This window comes from Vanellus vanellus, assembly GCF_965231255.1.
Source record: "Vanellus vanellus genome assembly, chromosome: 2".
Taxonomy (NCBI): domain Eukaryota; kingdom Metazoa; phylum Chordata; class Aves; order Charadriiformes; family Charadriidae; genus Vanellus; species Vanellus vanellus.
This window is the reverse complement of record NC_138906.1, coordinates 164,545,836-164,572,432: the sequence shown is the minus strand read 5'-3', so window position 1 is coordinate 164,572,432 and position 26,597 is coordinate 164,545,836. Positions and strand designations below refer to the sequence as shown.

General features: G+C 43.0%; 1 protein-coding gene across 1 annotated transcript in view; it reads left to right on the top strand.

The window, feature by feature from the left end:
* The window catches only part of COL22A1 (collagen type XXII alpha 1 chain), a gene marked incomplete at both ends in the record, with an annotated part of 229,891 nt that overhangs the window by 190,826 nt on the left and 12,468 nt on the right, over positions 1 to 26,597 (top strand). The window contains 15 exons of the mRNA XM_082499258.1: positions 1,988 to 2,023; positions 2,939 to 2,992; positions 9,540 to 9,584; positions 10,061 to 10,108; positions 12,032 to 12,145; positions 12,327 to 12,380; positions 14,574 to 14,627; positions 15,809 to 15,862; positions 18,116 to 18,169; positions 20,918 to 20,971; positions 21,784 to 21,837; positions 23,310 to 23,363; positions 23,957 to 24,001; positions 24,911 to 24,964; positions 26,003 to 26,056. Coding sequence (XP_082355384.1) covers positions 1,988 to 2,023; positions 2,939 to 2,992; positions 9,540 to 9,584; positions 10,061 to 10,108; positions 12,032 to 12,145; positions 12,327 to 12,380; positions 14,574 to 14,627; positions 15,809 to 15,862; positions 18,116 to 18,169; positions 20,918 to 20,971; positions 21,784 to 21,837; positions 23,310 to 23,363; positions 23,957 to 24,001; positions 24,911 to 24,964; positions 26,003 to 26,056 — 828 coding nt within the window. The remainder of the gene's footprint in view (positions 1 to 1,987; positions 2,024 to 2,938; positions 2,993 to 9,539; positions 9,585 to 10,060; positions 10,109 to 12,031; positions 12,146 to 12,326; positions 12,381 to 14,573; positions 14,628 to 15,808; positions 15,863 to 18,115; positions 18,170 to 20,917; positions 20,972 to 21,783; positions 21,838 to 23,309; positions 23,364 to 23,956; positions 24,002 to 24,910; positions 24,965 to 26,002; positions 26,057 to 26,597) is intronic.

Here is a 26,597-nt window from a genome sequence, read left to right as displayed (position 1 = left end):
GACTCCCTGCTTTCACCTCATTTAAAGAGTACACAGGTCCCCTGAGATGCTTTTCCTTGTGTTAAAGGTAGCTGAATATAGCGGTCTTCAGGACCTGGGGGACTTGTTGTGTCCCAGCTCAACAAATGCGAGCGTGTTGCAGTTCTGTGTCCCCAGGTCCACCCAGCAGAGAGGCTCAGCACATATTGCCAATGGGCATATGCAATGCATACGCATGCACACACACGGCGTGCGGCCACATAGACCAGTGCAGAGAATAATGGTTTTGTCAACATTCATATAAACCTAAACAGCACTCTCAGAAACACAAGCAAGAATATCTCAGTCCCGCTCCTCCTCTGTGGCTGATGAGGTTTGAAGGCCACTGTTGAAATATATACACGAAATTTGGATCTTTCCAGTAGCTGGTCTTGGGCACCTACTCTGTCCGGTACCCAAGCCTCTGCACCCCAGTGTCTTCCAGTTGCTGGCACCCAGCCCTGCGAGCCCCCTGGGTTCCCAGCCTTGCAACCCAGTTGCTGGCATGCAGACCTCTCCTACTCACTGGCTCATCTGGCTTGAAGCTCCCAAAGATTCAACCACACGACCTTAGATCCATGAGCCCACCCATGCTGAAGACTGTTACAGATAGTATTTAAGGAAAATATAGTAAATGGGGTTACATCAGGCTGACGGCCAGTCACCAGTGGGGTTCCCCAGGGCTCAATTTTAGGGCCAGTGCTCTTCAATGTTTTTATAAATGATGTGGACGCAGAAATCAAATATGTGTTAAGTAAGTTTGCTGATGATACTAAACTAGGAGGAGCTGTGGTCTCCCTCGAGGGTAGAGAGGTCTTACAGAGAGATCTGGAGAGACTAGAGAGCTGGGCAATCACTAACCATACGGAATTCAACAAAAGCAAGTGCAGGATTCTCCACCTGGAATTGGGTAATCCTGGTTACACATAAAAATTGGGAGACAAGAGGCTGGAGAGCAGCCCCGCAGAAAGACATCTGGGGATTTGGGTTGGTGGGAAGCTGAATATGAGTCAACAGTGTGCCCTGGCTGCCAAAAGGGCCAACCGTGTCCTGGGATGCATCAAGCACAGCACAGCTGGCCAGTCAACAGAGGTGATTTTACCACTCTATGCTTCACCTCGAGTACTGCGTGGTTTTGTCTTCTCAGTATAAGAAAGACATCAAACTATTAGAGAATATCCAGAGGAGAGCAACCAAGAAGGTGAAAGGCCTCGGGGGCAAGACTTAGGGGGAGCAGCTGAGGTCACTTGGTTTGTGCAGCTTGGAGAAGTCAAGGGGTGACCTCATGGCAGTCTACACCTTCCTCAAGGTGGGCAGAGAAGGGGGAGGTGCTGATCTCCTCTCTCTGGTGATCGGCAATAGGACACAAGTGAATGGAATGAAGCTGCATCAGGGAAAGTTCAGATGGGACATTAGGAAAAGATTCTTCACTGAGAAGGTGGTCAGTCCCTGGAACAGGCTCCCCAGGGAAGTGGTGATGGCCCCAAGCCTGTCAGAGTTCAAGGAGCACATGGATGATGCTGTTAGTCATATGGTTTAGTTTTAGCTAGTTCTGAGAGGAGCAGGGAGTTGGACTCGATGATCCTTATAGGTCCCTTCCAACTTGAGTTATACTGTGATTCTATGATTGCATGACTGTGGTGACAAAGTGCAGGGCTCAGTCGGACAAGCATCATGTTAGCATACAGCTGACCCCTCTTGTCCCTTTTTCTCTCTTTTTTGTCACATTTTTTCTCCATAATCCACCTCAATTTCTTCCTTAATCTGCCTTTGATCCTTCCCCTAAACATCCTGCTGGAAGTATTGCACATTCCAATGATGTCTGTGTGAGCAGCCTGTCAGACTTGCTCCTTTTCCTCACCCTTCTTTCTCCATTTTTTGTTGTCTTGGAGCTTCAGGGTCCACCCTGATCAGCCAAGAGGGGTGTTAATTCTAATTGGTTTGATTACTATGTCTTCTCTGTTTGCAGGGCCCTGTGGGACCCCCAGGAGACAAAGGGTCACTGGTACAGTATGTCTTTCTAACTACACCCAGATTTTATGGGGAGGGGGCAATCACATTAATTGCGTTTCTACTAGTGGTTTCATGAATGCATGTTTAACTAGTTTCTTTTTTGCCCAAGGATGGTAGGGTCACAGGGTGGCTGACCCTCCAAAGGGGACTTTTCTTGTGCATTACCAACTATTAGTCTGCTATATTGAGTTGTGAGAAAGAGCTGATCGAGACTCTTGGAGTGGTGACAATTTATCTTTACCTGTCAATAGTCCTACAAAAGAAAGAATGAGTCACCTTTTATTCAAAAAAAAGTATTTCAAGGCAGGTAATTCAAGGCACAATGTTATGCCTTATAGCCAAGACCTCCAAAGTTTGAAATAAACCATTTTAAAGCATTTTTCTTACTTACATCTTACAGAAAACCCTGCATTTCAGCATTCACCAAACACAGTTCCTCAACAGGCAGTTTTACAGGGATGTAATCCAGTGGTGTGAAACAAACAACTGTGTACAGTGGTCTCAGTATCCACTGGCATGAATTTCCAGCATGACACCCAGTCCTAGCCAGTGTACTAGCTTGGCACTGAGGAGCTGGACCTTCTTTACTCCTCTGCAGTCCTGTGCTGAGTCATATTTTCTCCCTGTGCATAAACTTGCCTCCTATATAGACTTATTATTACCTTTCCCATCAAGGTATGTGAGGCTTGACTTTAGTGATGCACGTAAAGTCCCTCGAGGGACAGAAATGACTGATAGTCCAATGTGAGATTTAGGTGTTTTTTTTTCTTAAACTCTCTCATAGTTGCTTAACTGCTAGTTATTTTTTTCCCAATAACTATTGGGTTGACAATTTCTTCTCTTCAGCTAAGAAGCACCTGGTAAGTACTGTTCACATTAGTGGGTTTGTCTGTTCTCTCCCTACCAGGGTCCCCGTGGTGTACCTGGTATCCCTGGACCACAGGGGCCTCCTGGCCAGGACGTAAGTAAAATAAAAGTGTAAGTGCTCAATAAATCTCCCAATGCTTGAATCTAATTTCCCTAAAAATTGTGCTTGTACTCAACCGCTGTCATTGAGTGTTACTAGGGTGGTCCAAGGGAGATGATTTGTGTAAGTGGAGCTCTTACAAGGTAGGATGTCAGGGGGGAAAGTTAGGCTAAGGAGGGTTGTCTAAAGGAAAGCGGTGGACTTTACCACTGAACCATTTTAAAATGACACTGGAAAAGGGACTTCATAGCATACACCGGGGAATGACCCCACACTGGAAAAGGATGTCTAGGAACTTCTTAGAAGCCACTGAAATAAGTAACCTGTAACATTTCTATGAAAACAGGGCCACAGCTGTTAAAAAACTCCTTGTGAGTTCATTTTGCTGCTGCTGCTGTGCATGAGAGATGACATTTTAACCTCGGTGCATTGTCCTCACTCCTGCTGTCTCAGTGGGTGAGTCATGGAGCTGAGGGATAGACAGAAACATGGCAGACTCCCAGCTGGAAAGCTGACTCCTCTCGCTGCTTGGTTTTGTCGCAGTGTTGAAAAGGAAAGAGGAGAGGGATGTTTTTTTTCTTTGCTGGTCAGCCAGCTCTGTGACGTGGAAACCAGCAAGGGGGCTCTGAAGATTTTGAAAGGCTTGATCTTTGGATTTGTGCCTGTTGAGGGAACGCTGTGGGGAGGGGGCAGTGGCCTTCTGTAACTGTCCTCCTCAGCGCTGCTTTGTGATGCTGTCATGTCTGAAATCGGCAAAGCTTTTCATAAAGTCCATGGCAAGCAATTTTTATCCCTAGTATAGCTTTGCTGATGTACATCAGCTGGCCTAAAGGGTGTACTTTCCTATGGGATGGATCTCCTTTCCTCCTGAAGCATTTGGAGAAGGTCTTGTTTTCTTCCCACCTACTTTGTCATATGACAAATGATTATAGCCAGGGTACTCCTCCCCAGAAACAGTCCTTTGCCTACATCATTTTGTGTCCCTGAACAGCTGCAGATTCAGGTTTGATTATTACGTGTTGACTGCCCCTAGAGCTCCTCACCTTATCTCAAATATCTGAGATTTTTAACCTAGAGGTTTTAAACAGGAGACAAAAATAGATGGGTTTATTACAGCTGTGTTATGTGAGAAGAATGTCAGAGCCAGCTTTTCTGAGTCTTTCTGGCTCTACTCAGATCAGCATTGACTGGTCAGCTCTTGGAGAGGCAACACTCAGCCTTTACATTTTTATTTCCCCCCACAGAAAATTACCCAAACAGAATCATTTCTTATGGTACTTACAAAACACATCCCCTATTACAATAACTCTTAGTTGAGCGCAATACGTCTTTCAGGAGCTCTCTGTATTCTGGTTGATCACCTATTAAGCAGTTCTACCTGTGTTTCAGGAAGTGTAAATGCAACTGCAGGACCCATCCTACTATTTCGTGGTATAACAGCAGGGATACCTGTCTTGACAAAATCATGCATTTGTGGTTTCTTGATCTCCGCTTTTATTTATGACTAGTACAAAGGATTTTTTTGTTCTGCTTTTGCATTCTTGTATATCAATGTAGTCTTCCTGTAGTCTTTGAAGCATGCCCATTTTTGTACTCTGTTGTGTTCAAACAGTATGTCATCAGTTAGGAAAGCTTCAATTTGAATTGCTAATATGAATTTGCCATGTAATTCCCAAGCCATTCATTGGCAATAGCCTTAATGAGTTGCCTCAATGCCTTGTCTTTTGCTGTTGCCTTTGCAAATGCATTCCAAGTATTTTTCTGAGACTGAGTAGTTCTTTTAAATCACATTTATATGCATTAGGTTATTCTCTGCATTATTTTTCCAGTTGCAGACTCATCAAATGCTGTTGGAACTGTGTCTGCTATAAGTTCTTGTATTCACTGATATTGCCGAAACAGATTTATGGTTGCATTTGGGGAGGGGGAAGAGTCAATACTTATTCTGCAATAGCTTTGGCCAGAATTGCTTCCCATAGGTGAATAGATTTATTTTTGTACATGACTGCATCCCAGCTGCTTCTAGTGCCCTAAAAGCATAGGCCATATTTTTTGCAACAGCACTGCTCAGGGTCATCTTTTGAAACATCTGTTGGCAACTTGATCAAATATCAAGAGTTCTCAGGACAGTCTCTCACTTAATTAAAATTTTAGGTTTTGAAAATTCTTGTCTAGGTTTACAGTGCAGTTGTGCTGGTTTGGCTTTGTTCTGTTACCCTTCAGAAAAGGCTTGGTTTTTTATTTGCATGAACTGTCCTCTAGAGTTCACTATGCCCATAAATCCCTACAGATTCTCTTCTTCATAGGATCGTAATATCATAGAATGTTTTGAGTTGGAAGGGATCTTAAAGATCATGTAGTTCCAACGCCCCCTGCCATGGCTAGGGACACCTTCCTCAAAGCTCCGTCTAACCTGGTCTTGAACACTTGCTGGAAGTGGTGCCTGTGGTTTCTTGACAGCCCATCAGTTAGTGTGAGTGGTGAGGTTTGTTTCTTGTCAGGTCTGTGTCTTGGTGTATTTTGTTTCTGGTTTCCTCCTTTTCCCTTAGTTTCCAAATCGACAAGGTCCCCAATCAGATAACCTTGCTGGAATAAGCATCCTCCCCACTCCCCCATGCCCGCATCAATTAGTGTGACTATCCAGGTTTGGTTCCCATCACTGCCTCCCTTATTATTTGCCAGTCAGTTTTGTGTCCGTGTATGTTCTTATTTATGGCTTCCTCCTTATTTTCCCTTGTTGTATTGAAAATGGTCCTTGATCAGATACTGCTAAAGGAGCAGGCACTTTCCGGCCAAACACCCTTAAACTACACATTTTTCAGGAAGCATCCACTCTCCTCTGCCAGTCTGCTGGGAGCTAAAATGTTTCTGTTCAACATACCTACTTAGTTCCCTTAGATTAAGAAACAATCTGAATGAGACATTCTCTTGTCCTACTATTAGCAGTGAGGGCACCCATTTAATAGGCTCTTTCTGTATGTTGATTATGATCATTTTAATTAACATAAACATTGAATTAATCACTTTTTAATTATGTTAATTATTTCTGATAACTAAGTTCCAGTATTACCACAAAGTTAATCTTCCCTTGCATTTATTTCCATAATTACAAAAACTTTGTGGATGCATACATTACTGCCATCGGATCCGAAAAGCAGAGTTTTCTGTTCTGGGGTTGATTTTCCCATACAATTAGAAGGACGGTTCCAATGAGCCTTTGTGCTTGGGGTACATACACATTAAACCTCCTATTGGCTTTTGATTCCTGAGTATTATAACCTATTTTAGCTATTGCATTTCAAGTTTAATTTTCAGTTTTGTAATAGAACCACCCCCCATAAGCCTGTGTGACTGGCTTCCTCATACACTCTTTCTTTTATTTTCACGTACATCACTTACCTGAGCACCTTCTTCCAGCATGTCACCTGCACAGCTTCCATCAGGTCCCAGTTAGACACCATTCCTGTGTGTCACATTTTGCAGACTGATAGAGCATTTTGGATCCTGTGCATCATACCTCCTCATTGCTGGCATCTTTTTCCTGCACTGGTGTGCTGTACCACTCATTGGATATTCTAATTTATGCCAGCCACTGCTGGCTGCAAACTCCTGAAAGAGTTCAAACTTCATGAGCTTTCCAGCACTGGTTGTTATTTGGGTCTGTGCATGTTCCCACATCGCATTAGCAGTGTTTCTTTTCAGTGCCATGCAGTTTTTTGGGCAGACTTTTAAGGTGTTTTTTTTTTAATAATTTTCTGGCTTTCTCTTTTCCAGTTTCCTCCCCTGTTAGGCAGCTTGTCAGGCACAGTTATACCCTCCATGCCTTCCTCCTAGCATTTTCATTCTGCTCTGGGCAGTGTTTGCAGCCCGGCCCTTGTTGTCAGCCTTTTCCAACTCCAGGCCTCTATGGTCCAGCCATCTTTCCTCTGCTCTGCTTCCAGTTGACTGTTCTCTGATAATGCAACATGCTGAAGTGCCATCATCCTACCTCTGGTTTGTTCAATTCAGCTCAGACAAGCATTCTTCAAAGAACTCTCTCTTCGTGCAGTCCTGTACCTTTCAACTGTTTGAGTTTTCCTGGGGGTGCAGTGGTTTTCAGAATTGTCAGCCATTGGACATAGCTTAATTTCTTATCCTGGCTTATTTTCATCCTGTTAAAGACATCACCAGCTCCACATCATACAGCGTTCAAGAAAATAGGTCCATCCCATTTTGTCTCAAGGCAATCTGGTACCATGTGGATATCACAGCCAAGTTTAAATCTTTCCCAGGATTTCAGTTTTAGTCACTCACTGCTTACGTGCCTTTTGTCATAATTAAGAAGACTTTTCCTATATTTTTCTTTAAATAAATCTTCTTTAAATGCTCAAATTCCAGTTCTAGTAGCATGTCATGTATCAGATCCTGAAGCAAAAGGCTGTCAGTGAGCCCTATGATAGAAATAGCTAATTTATAGCTACATTGGTAGTCAGCATGAAAGACATTTATGAATTGTCTTTTCTGTGTTGCTTTCTGATCCAGGGTGATTCTCATGGCTCAAGTCTTTGCTTTGCATCGCACTCCTTAAAGCAAGTGCTGTGTGAGTCTTCCTGAACAAAGTAGGTCTGGGAATACAAGATCTGTGTAATTGTTATTTAGGCAACTCTCTCCCCATGTGCAGAAGTGGTTGAGAACCACAGTGGAGAGGATACCAAAAACATGACCTGATGATTAGCATCTGTGAAAGAGAAGGGACTTTGGGAACATCCCATAGTCTTCTGACAATCACATTGCTGCTCTCTGGAAGAAGCAAAACTACAAACAGTTATAATGTTTCCTTATATTTATTCAATTCCCCAGAAGGACATTTGTGGGGAATTATGAGCTAAGAATGTCCTTCACACCTTATCTTCTCTTGGTTTTCACATGCAGAAGGTTTAGTTCCTCAGGAAACAAGCTTTCATCCGTGGACTTCAATACTACTTCATTTCCACTTTAGCTCCACTTCAGTTCATGTTTAATATTAATCTTTTAGAAAGTTAAAGTAACTGAAGGGTTGTTGTTTACCCAGAAGTGTTTCATGTGGACATAGAAAAAGTACAATCAATATATTTTCCCATTTTCTCTTTCCTCTAGCAGGAAGTATGGAATTTAAGCTATAAGTGAGAAAGGGGGATGAAATTCCAGTTTGCTCCATAGCTATAACTACGGTGTAGCAGGGTGTTGCAACTTTGCTTGAGTGCACACCCAGTGCACTTAAGTCATTAATCCTCAAGTAGCCAAGTAACGCCCCATCTGGTTTTGGCATAAATAATACAAGGAAATGATTGGAGACAATGGACCAACCTGACACAGGGTGATTGACAGAATGCCTAGTCCCCTTCCTGACAAAGTATTTGACCAATTTTTAAAAGGGCTTTCCCAGTGGAAATTTTGGACAGTCTCAGAGAGTCCCATAGGTAGCTCCTGCTAACCTTAGATGGATTGAAAGCCACTACTCTTATCTGCAGTGTGTTGATTCATCCTGGGTGGGGAATCGGGCACTATCCCAGAGACATTTCCAGGTGGGTCCTGCTGAAGAATCAACCAAAGTGAACAAAGATAAGATACTTTTACATGGTCTGTAGAAGCTGTTCCTGTAGATGCAAAAATAGTCACGTAGGACAGCCTTTTGCATGTGGTTAAGATAGGATACAAAAGATAGGTAAGTGATGGACCAGCTGCATACCAGAATTTAGCAAAGAATGATTTGGGGAAATCTCACCCAGTCCAACTTAAATCACCACTGCAAGGATCCTTGCAATGCAGATTTCTGTCACCATATGGACAGTAACGAACTGTTATGCTCAAAAGATTTGGTTTCCCATGTGAGCATTACTTTATACAAAGATTCAAAAATAGTCTTTAGTTTTGTTTTGTTTTCTTTGTTGTTTGATGGTTTTTTTAAACAAACTAATGACTTTTTAATGACAGGCAAGGGATGCCTATTGAGGGGACGAGGTCCCTTTTCCAAAACATGACTTCATGAACCTTAAATGCTAAGGATGTCGGTTATTTCTATGCCTTCATCTTATGAAAACTGATACCAATACACCTCTACAAACAAACAAAAAGGCTCATTGTGATCTCAGGTGCAAGGGACCTGTTTGCAAGGCTTGTGCAAAGCAAGGTCTTGATTTTGCACGTTACAGGTGTCTTCAAGGATTTAAAGCTTCGTCCTTCACACTATTGCAGTTCAGTGTTTCCTGTGACCAGGAAACAAGTTAAAGCAATTTTAGTCTTTGTGTGACTCAGATGAATTTAACAGGGTCATATGGTAGATACACAAGATTTAGGAGGGGTTGGGAGGGCACGATTAAGAGATGGCAAAAAATCAAGACGGACAACATTTAAAGTTGCAGACATTTAAAGTTTACTGTTTGTCACATGCAAGGACCAGTGGTGCTCAGTGGCAGAAAGTAAAATATGTGTTAGTCCAGAGCAGTCAGCAGAATGTGGGAGCAACCAGGAGGTTGCTGTATGAAAATTTCACTTTTTTTTTTTTTTTTCTCTTGATCTGTAGGGTCTACCTGGAAATCCAGGGGAAAGAGGTCCTCCTGGAAAACCAGTATGTAACTTCACTTCTGTATTACACTTTCCTTTTAAGTCAGTTTCCACCCGTACACCTCACCTCAGAAGTGCACTTCAGTGCATTTCCACCGCTGCTCTTACCAGCAGAGCAACTGGAAAAACACTAAAAACCACTAAGGGGTTATGATAACAATATCTGTGATGGCTTTGGAACAGCAAGAAAATAACTGAATATCCTGCATGCAAATGAAAGCCAAAATTTTAAAGGCAATTTCTTAGCATTGCTATGCAGTACCCTTGGCAAGAACTGCGTTTCCTATATATGAAGAGTTCAACTCAACTCAGGTGTGATGAAGTACATTAATAACGTAGGGCAGCAAGTACGTGTTTGGTCCAGTGAGTCCTGGGCAGGGCAAGCGAAACCAATGAGAGCCCATAAGAATGTCCAGGCAAATTTCTTATACCTTGATGCCTTTTAAACTTGCCTGAAATAACGAATTTGTCATTCCACAGGGTTCCTCACCCCTGCTGTCTCCAGAGGACATAAATCTCTTAGTAAAGGTAATCAGCCTTTGATGATGGTGGGAGTTTATCTATATGTTCGATTCATCCCTGACTAACACTCTGTGATGGGAAATTGTCTGAGCTATAAGGGCAAAAAGTGCCTTTAAACACTCTGCCGAGGCTTGAAACTTGCAGGTCTCCTACTTGCACTGGTATTGGGACACTAAAGCACGTGCTGGAGATCAAAATCTGATGCATTTTGACCTTCCCCAGCAGTGAAATGATCTACAAATATCTTTATAACATAGTGTATTTACAAAAGCTCTGAGACTTTTTCAGCTCTTTCTGAGGCATGAATTCCCAAGGAGAAATAAGCATTGTCAACTTGTATTACCTAAACCAGAAAATGGAAACCATTTTAATAAAATGTCTGATTTTTCACATATACCTTCAACGGTGACTGGAGTAATTTTGAACTGTGGGTGCAAAGTCAGTTTGCATAGTGCATCTAAAAGGATGCAGGTAATTAACCCCAGATGCACCCATGTTTCAAAAGTGGTGATCTGTCTGTCTGCATTTACTCTCCATGTAGAGAGTTGTCTGGGAATAAGTTAGTATTTGATAGGTGTTGACTGAAAAATCTTTACAAATTTACATGGGCTGAGTTGGGAGATTTTTAAGCAGTCTTGGGACATGGCAAGAAATCCTTTCTTACCGATTAAAAGAAACTAAAAAATTACCTTTTTTTTTACCAACCCCATTAACAAAAGGACCCTTTTCAGATTGCTACTGTGAAATGCCTTTGTTGAAAAGCTGTTTTTCTTATGGAGCTAAGTATTTTTCTGGATATTTCACTGTATGGTGTTGTGATTTCTGATCAGGACAATAGCAAGAGACAGATTCTTGGGTACAGGATGTCATTTTGATGTTCCTTGGTTTAATTGCTTTGATTACGTTATGGTTAAACATACTCATATGCCTTGCATATACTTTCTGTTTGCTATTTCACTCCACACTTGGTACAGCTCTGTATAAAGCAGCACCTTGAATTCCCAGATGAAATTAAGGCTTTGTTGTTCTAGGTGTTTCTCAAGCACTCATATTGTAAGCAGATAAACATGAATGTAGAGACTGAAACTTAGAAAGACAGCCTATCCTGCAATTTTGCAACAGATCATTGACAGAGTTGGGTGTCGGAGCAAAGTCTCCTAACTCTTGGCCTGACAATCTGTCTGTTGTGCTACGCTGACTCTTATAAGCAGGATTCACTCCCCTTTTGCTGAAGGGAGTCTACCTTTGAAATGGAAATGTCATACCCATGGTATTTCATTTCCTGTGGATAGCAGAAATGTAAAGACTACTGAGATGATGCTTCAAAGAGTTTTGGAAGGAAGGAGGTAATAATTCTCCGTGATGACAGAATTTGGCCAGGACACTGGGACATTCACTTGGTCTTCACGAACTCCATCGAATGAGTTCTCCTTGGCCATGCTAGCTGCTGAACAGCTAGCAGAACAGTTCCCTTGCAGAACAGCCTTTATGACATTGTGCTGCATCTGGGTTTTCCCTAGCAATCTTCCCTCTGAACAGTAACCCAGCTCTTTCAGACTGCAGTAGACACAGTTTTGTAGTAGTCATCTAGCTTCAAAACAATGTTGTTCTTGGTAGTCTTGCTTTGCGCCAGTCTGACCTCCCCACTGTGAAGAGTTTTTCCTTGTTTTCTTGACTTTGGATGATCAATTAGGATCTGTCCAACTAGAACTGACAGGAAACTCCCCATGGGAGGCCGTGAGATCTCAGCTGCTGACCCTATCTCTGCTCCACACTGCCCTCATTTCAGTTCTGTAAAGCAAAGTAACCTGAATCCTACCCAGTGTGGTCAGTCTCCAAAGGCCTAGATTATTATACTAGCACTAGTCTGTAGGGTCTTCTAAGTGCCTTCATTCTATTGCTAATTTATTTCTCCATGTTCTCTCCTAGGACGTGTGCAGTGAATGCCCCCCTGGTCCACCAGGACTGCCAGGCATCCCAGGCTTCAAAGGTGATAAAGGTCTCCGAGGACCACCAGGTAGAGATGGCCAGGATGGGAAAATGGTAAGAGAGCTGCGAAAGTGACCATGCCTTGGATGTTGCGTAACCTTGTTTTTCTTATAATATTTTTAAATAGTTGATTTTTTTTGTTTTGTTTTGTCAAAAACCTACTGAATCTTTTTTTATATGTGTGTGGAGTCAATGGACTAAACAAGTGTTCACCTCTACCTCTTCTGCATTGCAGGGGAATGCTGGTCCCAGAGGTCCTGCAGGCCCACCTGGGCTGGATGGACCAAAGGTTGGTTGGTTTTCTTCAATTGTCTAATAACTTGCTTGTGACTAGTTAGTACCCTGGCTAGCAGGATCTTGGTAGCATCCATCTCTGAGTAAAGAGGTAGGACAGGTCTGTTGGGTGGGCCCTGTACTATCAGTTCCTTGGAGTGCCACACACACACAGAAGTGCACAGCTCCCCACATGAACACTGTTTCAGTTAAATAGTGTCTTCTACCATCCTTCTGTTCACGCAGAGACAGAGACCCAGACACACAAGTGAAGGGCCTGATTCTCGATGTTGAATTTCATTGCACTGGTGTTTTGATGACAGATAAGGACTTGAAAGTTAAATTTCAGTCCAAATCAGGTGAGGAAGAAATTAAAGCCTCAGCAGTAGCCACCCTGCCTCTTCATCTCCTCTTTGAATCCTATATCCTTGAATCAGTTTAATAAAGGTGATGCAATGGGCTGCTGGGCTCCGTATACACTAACTGACATGGTGGTTTTATCCACAGACTTTGAATGTTTGCTGAAACACGCTATAAGGACTACTCCCTGTTTCAGCTATATGCTTCTGCCTAAAGGTCTAGGGACATAGGCCAACATAAAACTTCCAATGTCTGAAGGATTCCAACAATGTCACATTTCAAGTGTTTCCCATGAAGAGGTCTGTCGTCAGTCTGCTCACAATGCCGGTGCCTGGTCACAATCAAAACCTTTACAACTTCCTAATGTGAAATAAATCAAAACAAATCAATGGAGGGAGAGATAAGGTGATTTCATGATGGACCACAGTTTCCTCCAGACTTCTCTGCATTATGGAACTACTGTCTAAAACAGCTTCTGCTCTTTTAACATCTTTGTATTTGCACTTATTAGAGTGTAGGATAAGCTAATAGACATTCATGAATTAATTTTTTATATTGCAATTAAAAGTGTGGTGGGAGAGCAGTAGAGTCCCAAAAGTAAATATAGAGTTGATCAAAATGAAGGTATGTTCCAGGATAAAATTTGCAAAAGAATTAGTAACCCATAAAGACAATAACTTGCAAAAACACCAGTCCGCCTGAGACATACCACTTCTGCTTTCTTATATGCTATGAGAGAGCAGAGATTTGGGGAGCAAGATTGAATGTTTAGTTGAAGCAACAGGACCAATTTTAAATTGCACATGTGCATAAAATAAGATTGAGTTATTCATAGTCTAATTTGTGTTCAGTAAAAAGGCAGATTCATAGAGTTCACAAATGATAAAAAAAATAAATGGTAAGACCCCTAAGAAGGTACAAACACAAAGACAAGTCTTTCTGACTCCTTTCTAAATACATTAGGAAGATCCTTGCAGTGAAAGACCCAAAGAGCTCTGCACTTTTGAAGGTGTAGTATATTGTCCTTGGCAACACACTTACATCCAAATTAGTACCAGGTCCCTTTCTGGAATAGAGCAGTAGAACGGCAGATCTTTGCTCATGAGCCCCTTCATGCCTTCTGGCAATATGAATTGGGCCTCTTTTAATTAATAAATAGCAGCCCTCCCTCCTCCACTTGTCTCCTAGCTCTCATGTAGTAAACCAGAGTATTATTTCGATGGCCAGCAATTCATTAGTGTTCTGTGCATTGTTCACAATTTACTCACCATCATCTCGGTGGCTTTCCCTGTGTGGCACTCATCCTGCCTTACTTTAAGCACCGATAATACAGACATCTACATTTGAGTGATCTGCCTCTGTTCCGTCGTCACTATGACAGAAACACAGAGAGAAAGAAGGGGGCGACAACTTTCTGGGTACGAGTTTTCTGGCTGCACCTTAGAAATGCCGGTTTTATTGCTGCTGTCCCTGAAGGGAGAGCAGATTACTACCTCATGTTGTGGACACATTTGTCAGGCTAGGTGGTTCCTCACCAAGATCTGATTTAGTGAAGTTCCTAACAACCTGTCTACTTTCAAAGGATGTGTGAGTCCTGTTCGTGTCCATGAGACTACAACATAAAGAAGGGCTATGCTGGGTCTGCTCCAAGGCCATTCTTCACATATATGCCTGGCTCCAACAGTGGTAGTGAAAGTCTAGGGCAGAATTTAAGAGGAGGGCAAGTAGGACGTAATCCTAATTTATGTATTTTATGCTCAAATGTCCAAGCGCTTTATGACATAGGTTGAAAAGCTGATACAATACTGAATCTAAGTGACTTCAAATGGCTTTTATTTTTCATTATCAGGGTTCTAAAGGAGACCGTGGTATGACTGGGGATGCAGGAGAAAAAGGTGAACAGGTAAAAACAGAATGTGGTTTCCAACAGTGTTGTCACTGTGATTGTTCTTTCACCAATAACTCCTATGATGTCTGTAGAGGAATATCCTTCTCAGAGGCAGAGGAGGAAGATGGGGACTCTTCATCACTGATAAACCTCAAATGGGCTATGCTGAAGTGTGGAACAGTAGCAGTCCTCCATGGGGTTCTATCCCCATGTCCAATAAAAACCTTCCCATATGAAGAAAGGCTGAGAGAGTTGGGCTTGTTCAGCCTGGAGAAGGCTCTGGGGACAGCTTATAGTGAGTGGCCTTCCACTACTTAAAGGGGGCCTACAGGAAAGATGGGGACAAACTTTTTAGCAGAGCCTGTTGTGATAGTACAAGGGGTAATGGTTTTAAACTAAAAGAGGGGAGGTTTAGACTAGATAGAAGGAACACATTTTTTATGCTGAGCATGGTGAAACACTGGCAAAGGTTGCCCAGAGAGGCGGTAGGTGCCCCATCCCTGGAAACATTCCAGGTCAGGGGCTCTGAGCAACCTGATCAAGTTGAAAATGTCTCTGCTCATTGCAGGGGGGTTGGACTAGATGACCTTTAAAGGTCTCTTCCAACCCGAACTATTCTATGATTGTGTGATCTGTTTTCTCATCTCTAGATTGGATGCATTACCCAACCTTAAGTCATTTCCCCAGATAATGCCTAGATGACTACCAAGAGGTCAGGCCTCTTTGGGTTCAAAAAGCCAGTGTTTGTTCTAGAAGATGGATCTAAGGATGACTTCTTTTATGAGGGATGAGAAGCCACAGAAAAGAGAATGGTCTAAATTAGAGCAAACTTTTGTAGTTAATTTTGCCAAGGGCTGAGTCAATAGTTTATGGTGCAAATCAGCACCTTTTCAATGAGATTTGTAGGATATTTTAATCAGGTTTGGTTTCCTGCTTTGTAGAATTCCACAATATCTGTTCTCATCTGTCATTAGTATAGACTAAAGTACACATTAGAAAAAGTACACCTTAACTCTAACTATGTTTATTCTGAAGTGCATGCTTTGAAAACCAAGGTTTTGCTTTAAAAAAACGATTCCTTATTTCCTTATAACCATCTCTCTGTGTATTTTCTCATTTTGATGTTACCTCGCAATGTTTTATACAACTAGAGATGTGAATAATGCGTAAAGAAAGTCTCTCTTTTCATTCTGCAGGGCCACCCTGGAATGCCCGGCTTCTCGGGGGCTCCTGGAAACCCCGGTCCACCTGTAAGTTCCTTTGTTGAAAGATTGCCCTGTATTTTCCTTACTGATAAATGCCATTGCAAGCTCCATATGGAAGAAAGGGCTGTTCCCACCTGTCTGTGCATTGCATTTGCATTTTCCAGTGGGTTCCTAATGGTCCCCTGGGTGTCATAGGCTTCCCCACTCATGATAATTGCTATTTAATACATTGGCCACTTTTCACTGATTGCTTCAACTCACGCTGTAAATTGATGCCGAGCTTCAGCTGTTCTCTTTATACAAGGCAATGATCATGAAAACTCTTCCGCAGAGACTACTTAGTGGTATGTGTATAGGTGTTTTCTTATATGTGGAACAAGTTGTCAGTCTAGAACCAGGAGATCTAGCAGTGTTTTAATTCTCAATATTACACAGTGGTATGTGACTGGATTTTCTCCAGTTTTCATATCCTGTGGGTTACTTTTGAATTAAAAGGCCTTTTACATGTGTCCCTCTCCAACACAGTCCTTCTCTTTCCCAGTTCTACTCCCTCCACAAACACAATTATGCTTCTTTGTATTTGTCATGGTTTAGGCCAAATCCACCACTGGGGACCCGAGGGACCCCAGACGGGACCGACAGATGCTCCCCTCTACCCCTCTACAAAGAGAGAGGCAGAGGAGGAAAAAGAGACTTATGAGTTTAGAAGAAACTAAACTACTTTAATGAAATATTAATAATAAAATAAAAAGAAATAATGAAAAATATATACAAAACCGTATCAAGCTCCCAAGATGATAATCACGTCACCGGCTGGCACTGGGGCAGTCCCAGGCTGGACTCAGTGACGGACGGGAACTGGATTCCGGATCTGGATTCAGAATCGGGATCACAGGCAGACGAACAGAGTCCTCCTCAGACGTCGGCCATTGAAGGAAGAGCCACTGACCCTTTGGTCCCTCAGCTTTTATACTGAGCATGAGGCAGATGGGATGGAATACCCTGTTGGTCAGTTTTGGGTCACCTGTCCTGTCTGCTCCTCCCTGCAGGTGGGACCCCACTATGCTTTTCCGCTTCCAACCCTCCAACGGGGCAAATAACAAAGTTGGTTGGCCTTGGGCGTTATGGCAATAAGTATAAGCAGAGCCTCTCTGCATCCCATGCCTGGGCATCAGCTGTAAACGATTGGTCTTATCGCTCTGAGACAGTGAACGCTGACTGCACAATATGTAGTTAATTTCAGTAGTTAGAAGAGGCCCAGCTAAGAAGCGAAGTTACTGGACAAAATTGGTTCTGTTTTACCTCAAACCAGGACAGTATTTAAAGGAGGGTGACAGTGCAGAAGCAGGGCTGAAATAACTTGGCCCTCCTGCTTGTGGTATCACTGTCTATGCCCTCCAAGAGTTGGGAGTTTTCCTTAGCAAAGGGCTTTTCTTTCCAAACCTCCTTTCTTTGCCTAATGTCATCACTACTTACGGTGTAGTTTGGCTCTGCCACGCTGAGGGTGTGCAGCTTTCATCTGTTCTGGGGATCAGCAGTCTCTTCAAAGCCGAATTTACATTGCACTGACTATACGACAGGAGGTACCAGAAAAGAGGATTAGATTAAAAATCTGTTTTCAGATGGTAGCAGTGCCTAAAGGATGCTGAATGCTTTGCCACTGGGACAACACGTGGACCTGCTTTGTGGGTCATTTGCGCTGTCATGAACGTTATTTTAGGAGCAGCTAATAACACAGACACATTTACTGTGTCTGTATTAACTTCACACGGCCACAGCCATAGGGCTATTCCAGAAGGATTAAAACTCTTAAAATTGTCCTGTGAGACCCTCTGAACAGACTCACAGTCAAAGGAAATGTGCAAAGTAAAAATGAGCGGAGCAAAATATGATGTTCCCCTAGATACTTTTTTCTTCAGCTTTTGCTGACTTTTTCTTCTGGCTGCATTGACTCATGGCTCCAGGATTTCTGCCTGCCACAGAGTATGCTTCAAACTGCTCCCATAATTTCTGTTCTTCAGAGTTATTTTTGTCACAAGATTGGCTTTTTCCTATTTGTCCCCTATTTTCAGAAGGAAGGGCCCGAACCAAACTCGGATATCTGACTATTTCTGGCTTTGGAGGCAGATTGAATGCAGAGGTTGGCATTGCTTTTCTGTGATGAATGAGGAAATGATGGAATGAATGCTGAACTGAGTGACTGAAGAAAACCAGTGTTGCCAGCTGTGGTAGGGAGTGTGTTGACAAAAGTATAAAATGCGTTAATCGCTCACGTTATTTCTGCTTTATTTTGTTTAGGGACCAGATGGGGCTCCGGGACCAATAGGACCAGCAGGAAACCCAGGAGACACAGTAAGCTCTAAGCTTTGTGTTTCACTACCACCTTCACCTCTATGAAGTAAAGATCAGCTGGAACTCATGTCGTGTCCTTTGAAAGCTCCCCAAACTATTCAGCCTGAATCAACTCTATACCTGCAAGTAGTTGCAGTAGGACCCCCACAAATAAGCACAATTACTCTGTTTCTGCAGTTCTGTTTACCCAACAAATGAAACTCCAAATTAGCCAGAGCATAATCTAGTCCATGGGACCTTTAAGGAGGTTGTTGTGCCTCTTGTCTGTCTGTCTGTCCTTGATATTAACATCTCTTAGCCTCTAGAACAGGATGACTAAATCCATTAGGATGTTTCATGACCCAGGCTAACACCTGAACATGGGGATTGTCAAAATGAAACCAGCAACTGTTTGAAGGATGTCATGGTGCAAACTGCTCAGATCATAGAATCATAGAATAGTTTGGGTTAGAAGGGACCTTTAAACGTCATCTGGTACAACTCCCCATGCAATGAGCAGGGACATCTTCAACTTGATCAGGTTGCTCAGAGCTCCATCCAACCTGGAATGTTTCCAGGGATGGGGCATCCACCACCTCTCTGGGCAACCTTTGCCAGTGTTTCACCACCCTCATTATAAAAAAAAATTCTTCCTTCTGTCTAGTCTAAATCTCCCGTCTTTTACTTTAAAACCATTATCCCTTGTCTTACTGCAACAAGCCCTGCTAAATGTTTTGTCCGCATCTTTCCTGTAGGCCCCTTTTAAGTATTGGAAGGCCACAATAAGGTCTCTCAGAAGCCTTCTCTTCTCCAGGCTGAACAACCCCAACTCTCTCAGTCTGACCTCACAGGAGCAGTGCTCCATCCCTTTGATCATTTTTGTGGCCCCCTCTGGACCCGCTCCAACAGGTCTGTGTCTTTCCTGTGCTGAAGGCAGATTCCAGGGCCTGAGACCATTCCCTGGCACCATTGAAAATACTAGTACACACGTAACCTTCAAGAAGTCTATGAACAATTTTGCTACTGCTGTTTCATTTGAAGGGTGTTCAGATGTTACTTTATGGTAATGCATCAAAAAACCTTGGGAGAGACAGGTAATCTGATTGATGTTAACATCAGGTTGAAAAGGAAAAAATGAACCTTCCCTGAGTAATGCATGCTGTTGAGCTGGAAAAGTTTAAGACTGTGTAATTCTGTGATTAATTTCTAGATCAGGGTTTTCTAATGAGCAAGGTGCCTTTTTCAGATCCATTTCAACCTGAACTTCATCTCTTTAATATTTTTATCAATGATCTGGATGAGTGGATTGAGTGCACCCTCAGTAAGTTTGTAGACGACACCAAGTTGGGTGGGAGTGTCGACCTGCTTGAGGGTAGGATGGCTCTACAGAGGGATCTGGACAGGCTGGATCGATGGGGCAAGGCCAATGGTATGAGGTTCAACAAGGCCAAGTGCCGGGTCCTGCACTTGGGTCACAACAACCCCATGCAGCATGACAGGCTTGGGGAAGAGTGGCTGGAAAGCTGCCCGGCAGAAAAGGACCTGGGGGTGTTGGTGGACGGCTAGCTGAATATGAGGCAGCAGTGTGCCCAGGTGGCCAAGAAGGCCAACAGCATCCTGGCCTGTATCAGGAATAGTGTAGTGAACAGGACTAGGGAAGCGATTGTCAACCTGTGCTTGGCTCTGGTGAGGCCCCACCTCAAATACTGTGTTTGGTTTTGGGGCCCTCACTGCAAGAAAGACATTGAGATGCTGGAGCATGTCCAGAGAAGGGCAACGTAGCTGGTGAGAGGTCTGGAGAACAAGTCTTATGAGGAACGACTGAGGGAACTGGGTAGTTTAGCCTGGAGAAAAGGAGGCTGAGGGGAGACCTTATCGCTCTCTACAACCACCTGAAAGGAGGTTTTGCGAGGTGGGGGTTGGTCTCTTTTCCCAAGCAACAAGCAACAGCACCAGAGGAAATGGACTCAAGTTGTGCTAAGGGAGGTTTAGGATTGATATTATGAAAAATGTCATCACAGAAAGGGTTATCAAAGATTGGAACAGGCTGCCCAGGGAAGTGGTGGAATTGCCATACCTTGAGGTATTTTAAAGATGGGTAGATGTGTTTCTGAGGGACGTGGTTTAGTGCTGGTTTTGGCAGTGTTAGGTTGATGGTTGGACTCAATGATCTTAAAGGTCCTTTCCAACCTAGATGAGTCTATGATTCTGTAATTGAACAGTGATGGTCCTTCTGATGGCTCTTATGAAATCAATGGGCACTCTTGGCAGAAAGGCCAGAGACTACATGGACAGGATGGCTGAAATTCCCTGTCAAGTCGGTGATCAAGTTTGAGACAGTGTGAAAGACCTGGAATGTTATTGTCCAGTCCTGTAAAGTAAGGGGATTTCTTGGGACTGTCATCAAGGCACTTCTCATAACTAGCCATTTGATAGGTATAAAATATAGATCTTCTACTTCCTGGCTAGACACCTCATGCAGGAAGTTAAGTACTAAATGTTAAATATAATTAAACTTCAGAAAAAGTGATTTCAGTGGTTTCTCCATCTGTAACAACTTAGAACTGATACTGGATGTTTTATGTGATAAGAAAGGCATCCGGTTTAAACTAGAAGGAATTAAAGGAAACCTCATACACTGTGTGACATGGGCTACAAGACCAGCTTCTCACAGTTTTCCCTTGTCAAACTCTACATTTGATAAATCTTCATCTGATAGAAGCATCTGAGGAGCTTGTCTGACCCACAGTGTTGCTGCTTTCTTTCCAGGGTAAAGATGGCCCTCCAGGTCCACAGGGCCCACCAGGGTTGCCTGGACTTCCAGTGAGTACAGTTCAGCTCCTTCTCATTCAATACATTTAAACTGTTCAAAAATACACGGGTGTGTAAAGCAAACAGGTGACATTTTAGAGGTACTTTCAAAGCTATGCATGATCTGTAATGGTATCTGTCATGTTGATGCTATGTCCTTGGTCCAGGACAGTGTGAATGCTCTGTTTGGTCACTTTAAAGCTAAGTGTTAAATACCAACGTGAATCAGGTTTGTTACTTATCTACTTCCTCATTGAAATATTGTTATGCAGAGCACAAAAAATCAACTAACATCTCCACTGTAAGGGCACAAGAATTTATAGACTGGAATACTGTCTTTATCTGAATCCACAGTTGAAATAATTCCTTTGCACTGACTCAAGTTCAAGTGCTTCTTGGGCATAGACTCTTCTCTTCTGGTAAATGTATTAGGACAACATTTTGGGTTTTTTTAATCTGTCGTAGGGATAGAGCCAGAGCTATTTCTAGTGTAGAGAGGACTAGCTGAATGAAGATAATGGCATTATAATGATTTATAACAGCTGTTTTTATAATCCTGTTTTAAGATTGTTGGAGTGGTCGTTGAAAGGAGACCCCTCACACTTGCCATATTGGAATGGGAAACAGCTTACGCTGTTACAGCGGTGTGGCAAGGAGAGGTTTATGGTTGAGCTATAGAAATAGGGTAGTTTTCGGAGGGTTATGCAAACTTAAGTATGCCATGATGAAGCAGAGTTGGCACTGTGAAACTCACACTGACAAAAAACACACCAATTTTTCCTGTCGACTCCATCCTTATACCCTGTTTTGCATTTCATTTACAGGGCATTGCTGGGAATGACGGCAAAGATGGCAAGCCAGGATCTCTTGGGGAACCGGTAATGTAATTTAAAACTGTTTCTCTCAGGCAATCAGAGCCTGCATCCAGTTATTGCTTTTGGAGCTGCCTGTCTATGAGCTCCTTGGGGGGTGGGGGGGTGGGGGCGTGCAGGGAGCCTGTTTGCATGCCTTTTTTTTAACACCAGAAGGACTATATTGTCTTGAGCAATTTATAAGAGTCGCACACTAGCAATCTTGAAAAGAAACTGTGTTCTTTTACTTTTACAGCTACCATAAATGCACTAAAACATAGTGATTCCACTTTTACAGCTGCTGTAAATATTGCAGAGAAAGAAGGTTGTCTTGTGACATTAAACCTAGTGATCTATGTTTTAGGTAAAAGGTTATGGGGCATAAAAAGTTTAGAGGAGGTGTCTTCAAAGAAGCCTTTTCTGGATTGCTCTGTGACAGTTCTGTTGTCCAGGAATAGAGGTTTTACATTTGATTCTGTCTACTTAGTCCATACTTGCATTTGTTGAGCAAAAGAAGCTGAGCCATGAAATTGTCAGCCAAAAGGGAATCTTAATGAATCGGGCAGTGAATGTTACTCCTTGCACTGTGCTTGTTATGTGAAGAATGTGCTTCCAGTATCTGACATTGCCAGCCTCTTTCTGTGACTTGTCAAATGGGACTGTGAAGAAAACGGGTTCTGTGAAAAGCCAGTTCCCCAGTCATTAGGACAACTGGTATGTGGAGCAGCGCTTGTCACAGCAGCTGCAGACAGTTGTGTATTTCCATCAAAACACCTGGTTTCTACAAGCAGATGATGATTTTGTATGTGCTGACTAGGTGCTGGTGCAGTTATTGGTATTACCCCTCTGACATTAAAACACTGTAAAGGTTCACCAGTCCAAAGATGTAAACTGCCTTTGCACCTCTAAGGCTGCATTTAGAAAAGGCGGCTGAGGGGAGACCTTATCCTCTCTACAACTACCTGAAAGGAGGTTGTAGCGAGGTGGGGGTCAGTCTCTTCTCCCAAGCAACAAGTGATAGGATAAGACGAAATGGCCTCAAGTTGTGCCGGGGGAGCTTTAGGATGAATATTAGGAAAAACGTCTTCACAGAAAGCATTATCAAACATTGGAACAGGCTGCCCAAGGAAGTGGTGGAATCGCCATCCCTGGAGGTATTTAAAAGAAAGGTAGACAGGATGCTTAGGGACATGGTTTAGTGGTGGGCTTGGCATTGTTAGGTTGATGGTTGGACTTGATGATCTTAAAGGTCCCTTAGAACCTAGACAATTCTATGATTCTATTCTATGATTCTATGACACTGCAGGTAGAGATATGTATGGGAATGTCTGTCACTACTGTCTGCCTTGCATGCTTAGACTCCAACCTTGCTTGAGAAACCCTGGGCAATCAGAGTTCTCAGAGCTGTTACATCTAAGGGAGAAGAGTGGGAAGAATTTTCAACAGCAGAGAGTTGGACCCAAGACTCTCACTAATGTGAACATGATTGTTTCCCATAGGGAAAGCCTGGAGAACCAGGGCTCCCAGGCCAGGAGGGTGCCAGAGGCTTACCGGTAGGTGCTACTCTGAAGGGTTCAATTCAGTCACTCTTCTGTACTGTAGTTGGGAAGCTTCTGTTGGGCAGATGAGGTCCCTTACTGATGCACACATATAACCAAAGATATAACTAGACTGGCTGATAATAGTCATGGCATTGTGACTATATGAATAACCAACAAAAATTGAACACAGGCATTTCTAAATCCTTCAGACTTAGAGAAGGTCCCTTACCTAGAAGTTAAAGCACAGAATCTCATGACACTCCTTCTACTAGAAGGTATGGTCACAGCTGTAGTCCTTGTGCTGTTACTTGTCCTCTGAAAGGATGGGGACAATGAAATTTAAGATTAAAAAATTAGCTGGTCACACCAGGAATACACACAGTACAGTCCTGGTCTTGCAGCCTGAGGAGGCATGGAAAGCTCTTTCTTGCAGTGATGTGGCCCTTCTTAACCTCTCCCTGGGACACGGCATCTCCATGCTGACCAGTCCTCAGTAATCTCAGGCAAAATTTAGAAGGTTATTAAGTATACATTCAAGCTAGAATTTTCTGAGTGTTTCATCCATCGGAGCAATGGATAATTATTGATTTAATTCTCTTTTGTAGGGTTTCAAAGGACAGAGAGGAGATACAGGTCCTCCAGGTCCCCGGGTAAGTAACGTGTACCACATGCTTGATTATACTTTGGAGAAAGATTGTGTGAATTGAACTTGACCTTTCTCAGGCAATAGGTAAAAATGATGACAGGTCTGTGTTGAACATGATTGTTTTCAACCAACACATGGGTGACACCCATAGCATACAAATCACAGCAGCTGTCTGCTGAAGTTCTGCTTCCAAGTAAGGTGAGGCAGCTGGTAGAGCTGAGTCCTCTGATGCTCCCTTTGTCAGAAAGTTTCAAGGACACCTCCATACCACATCCCCTTGGTACAAACGCTGACGTATAAGGTGAGGAAACCTAGTGTACTTGTTGGACAAGTATCAGCTCTCCTCCAAAAATGCCTGAGAAGCACAAAGTAAGTCGAGGGACAAAACTTATAGAAATGAGAGTAGATATGTCTCCAGCCCTTTGGCTTAATTGCCTCTGGATCGTAAAACCTGAAACTCAGGGCCTGCGTGAAGAGTTGGTCTCCTCTCAGTTCTGAGCAATGCAGTACAAAAAGCTCCTGGGTGTAGAGAGTGGAATACAATACTGAATGTCCTTTTGCCTAATTCTGGATTTTTACAGGGAAATAAAATTCTCTGCTTGCAGGAGCTTAGCTTCCTAATTACGGTAGTTTTTGTATCGTGAATAAGTTGGTGGTTTTCAGTGACTGCACTGGCAGTAGCAAATATTCTGCTGGAAAGCAGCACACTGCCTTGTGCACCACTTATAGAAGATGCTTCTGAGTTATTTTTGTAAGCTGTGTGTCACTTGCAATGTACGAGGCTCTTGTTGGCTTTAAAAAAGTTTTCACTGAGCTCAGTCCAATATTACAGAAACCTTCTACCACTCATAGTGGTGTTACTGGTCTGTCTTTGACCTTGAGCTGATATCTCGTTCATTTTGCTGAATTGCAGGGGGAGCCGGGTGCGACAGGTCCTGCTGGGCGTGAGGGGCCACCGGGGAAGGATGTAAGTGTACCATTTTGAGCAGAAACTAATCTCTTTCTGTCTGACAAATGAAGACTTTAATTCACAGCGACCCTGACCTCAAACAACTGCAGAAACTGCAATAAAGGGTGACTTAATGCAGCAGTGCACGGGGAATGATTTGTGCAAAGATCATTAGGGTAACAAAGAATTTGAGACCTTTTGTAACTGCTCAACTGCTGGCACTTAAATGTCAGCTATGTCTTCAGAAAAGCAGAGAAAGCTGCATTGTTCAAATCCCAGGCTGTGCTGCGTAGCCATGGACCTGTTTTCTGCCACCCCTCTCCGAGCAGCGCTTTATTCCGCAAGTCCCACTGGACCAGGTTCTGTCACGCTTCCTCTGCAAAAGCTGTACCTTACCGCACACGTAGCTCCTCGGAAATCTATGAAATACCTATGGAATAAGACGCTGCTGCTGAGAGGAAAGAGAGATGGTACAAAACAGATCCTCTGGCATTATTAGTGTCAAATGCAGTCACATAACAAAGTCCTGGGAGAGCGCAACCGACGTGGGTTCCTGCAGCAGCTGCTGAGCGATGTACCAAGCGGCTGATGTGCCATTGCCGTGGGACTTGGGGAAGTGGTTTCTCATTTGCACCCCCCTGTGTCACTGGAAAACTGTTGTGCTGTAAATGGTACCCTACAAAGTAAAATGGAAGGTAGACCTAGGGGAACCCCTCAGAGAAGATAGAAGTAGGTCTTACGCCTCCCTCAAGAGAACAAAGCAGTCAAGTTTTGAGAAACACTGGAGAATCTCTGTCCCTGAGAAATCCAGCTTTAAGATATCCTGATAATAATGGTTTCTGCCTGTAATCAGACTGCATTTAGTGATAGAAGTTTAAAATTCAAAAGGTTGGTCTTCCTCATGCATAACTGAAATCGGGTAGTGACACTTTTCTTCAATGCTGTTTCCCTCTAATGCATAAACAGCCTAATTTAGTAGGAACGTTTTTAAATGCCTGTTTGCTTGCCATCATGTCAGATCTTTCCCTCTCACTGGAATACTTTTCTTAATTTCAGGGTGAAACAGGTCCCATAGGACCACAGGGCCCTCGAGGACTCAGAGGGCAGCCGGTGAGTTTTCTCTCCTGACAAACCACTTCTGGAGGTACATTGTGTATAGTGGGAATGTTCTGCAGTCCAGAACTCTGGTTTGGAAGAAGCGTCTTAAGCAAGACTCAAGTGATGTTTGATTAAAACACTTTGCATACTTTGAGAAAGACAAATCAGAATGATATTGCCAGAAACTGATGAATCCTTACAATAGTGCAATGGAGTGATGGTTGCTGACCTGGTGAGAAGAAAAGTTTAATGGATTCTGACAGGACTGCAGTGTTAGAAGGGCTTGTATTCCAGTCCTGCCTCTGGCATCTCACTCACTTGTCACATTGCCTTTGTTTTCAAAGGTAAACACTATTTGCAGGTGCCCAGTTTGAGATATGTGGGGTCCAGTTGTGATACCATTCATTCTTGTCATGATCTCTGTAATTTCTTCTGAAAAAAAAAAAAAAAAAAAGCATAATTTTAAAAGAAGTTTTGCTTAATGGAACACCTGTAGAGTTTTATTACAACTTCAGTAGAGAAATGGCAATTTAGTTGACATTTCAGAAAGTGT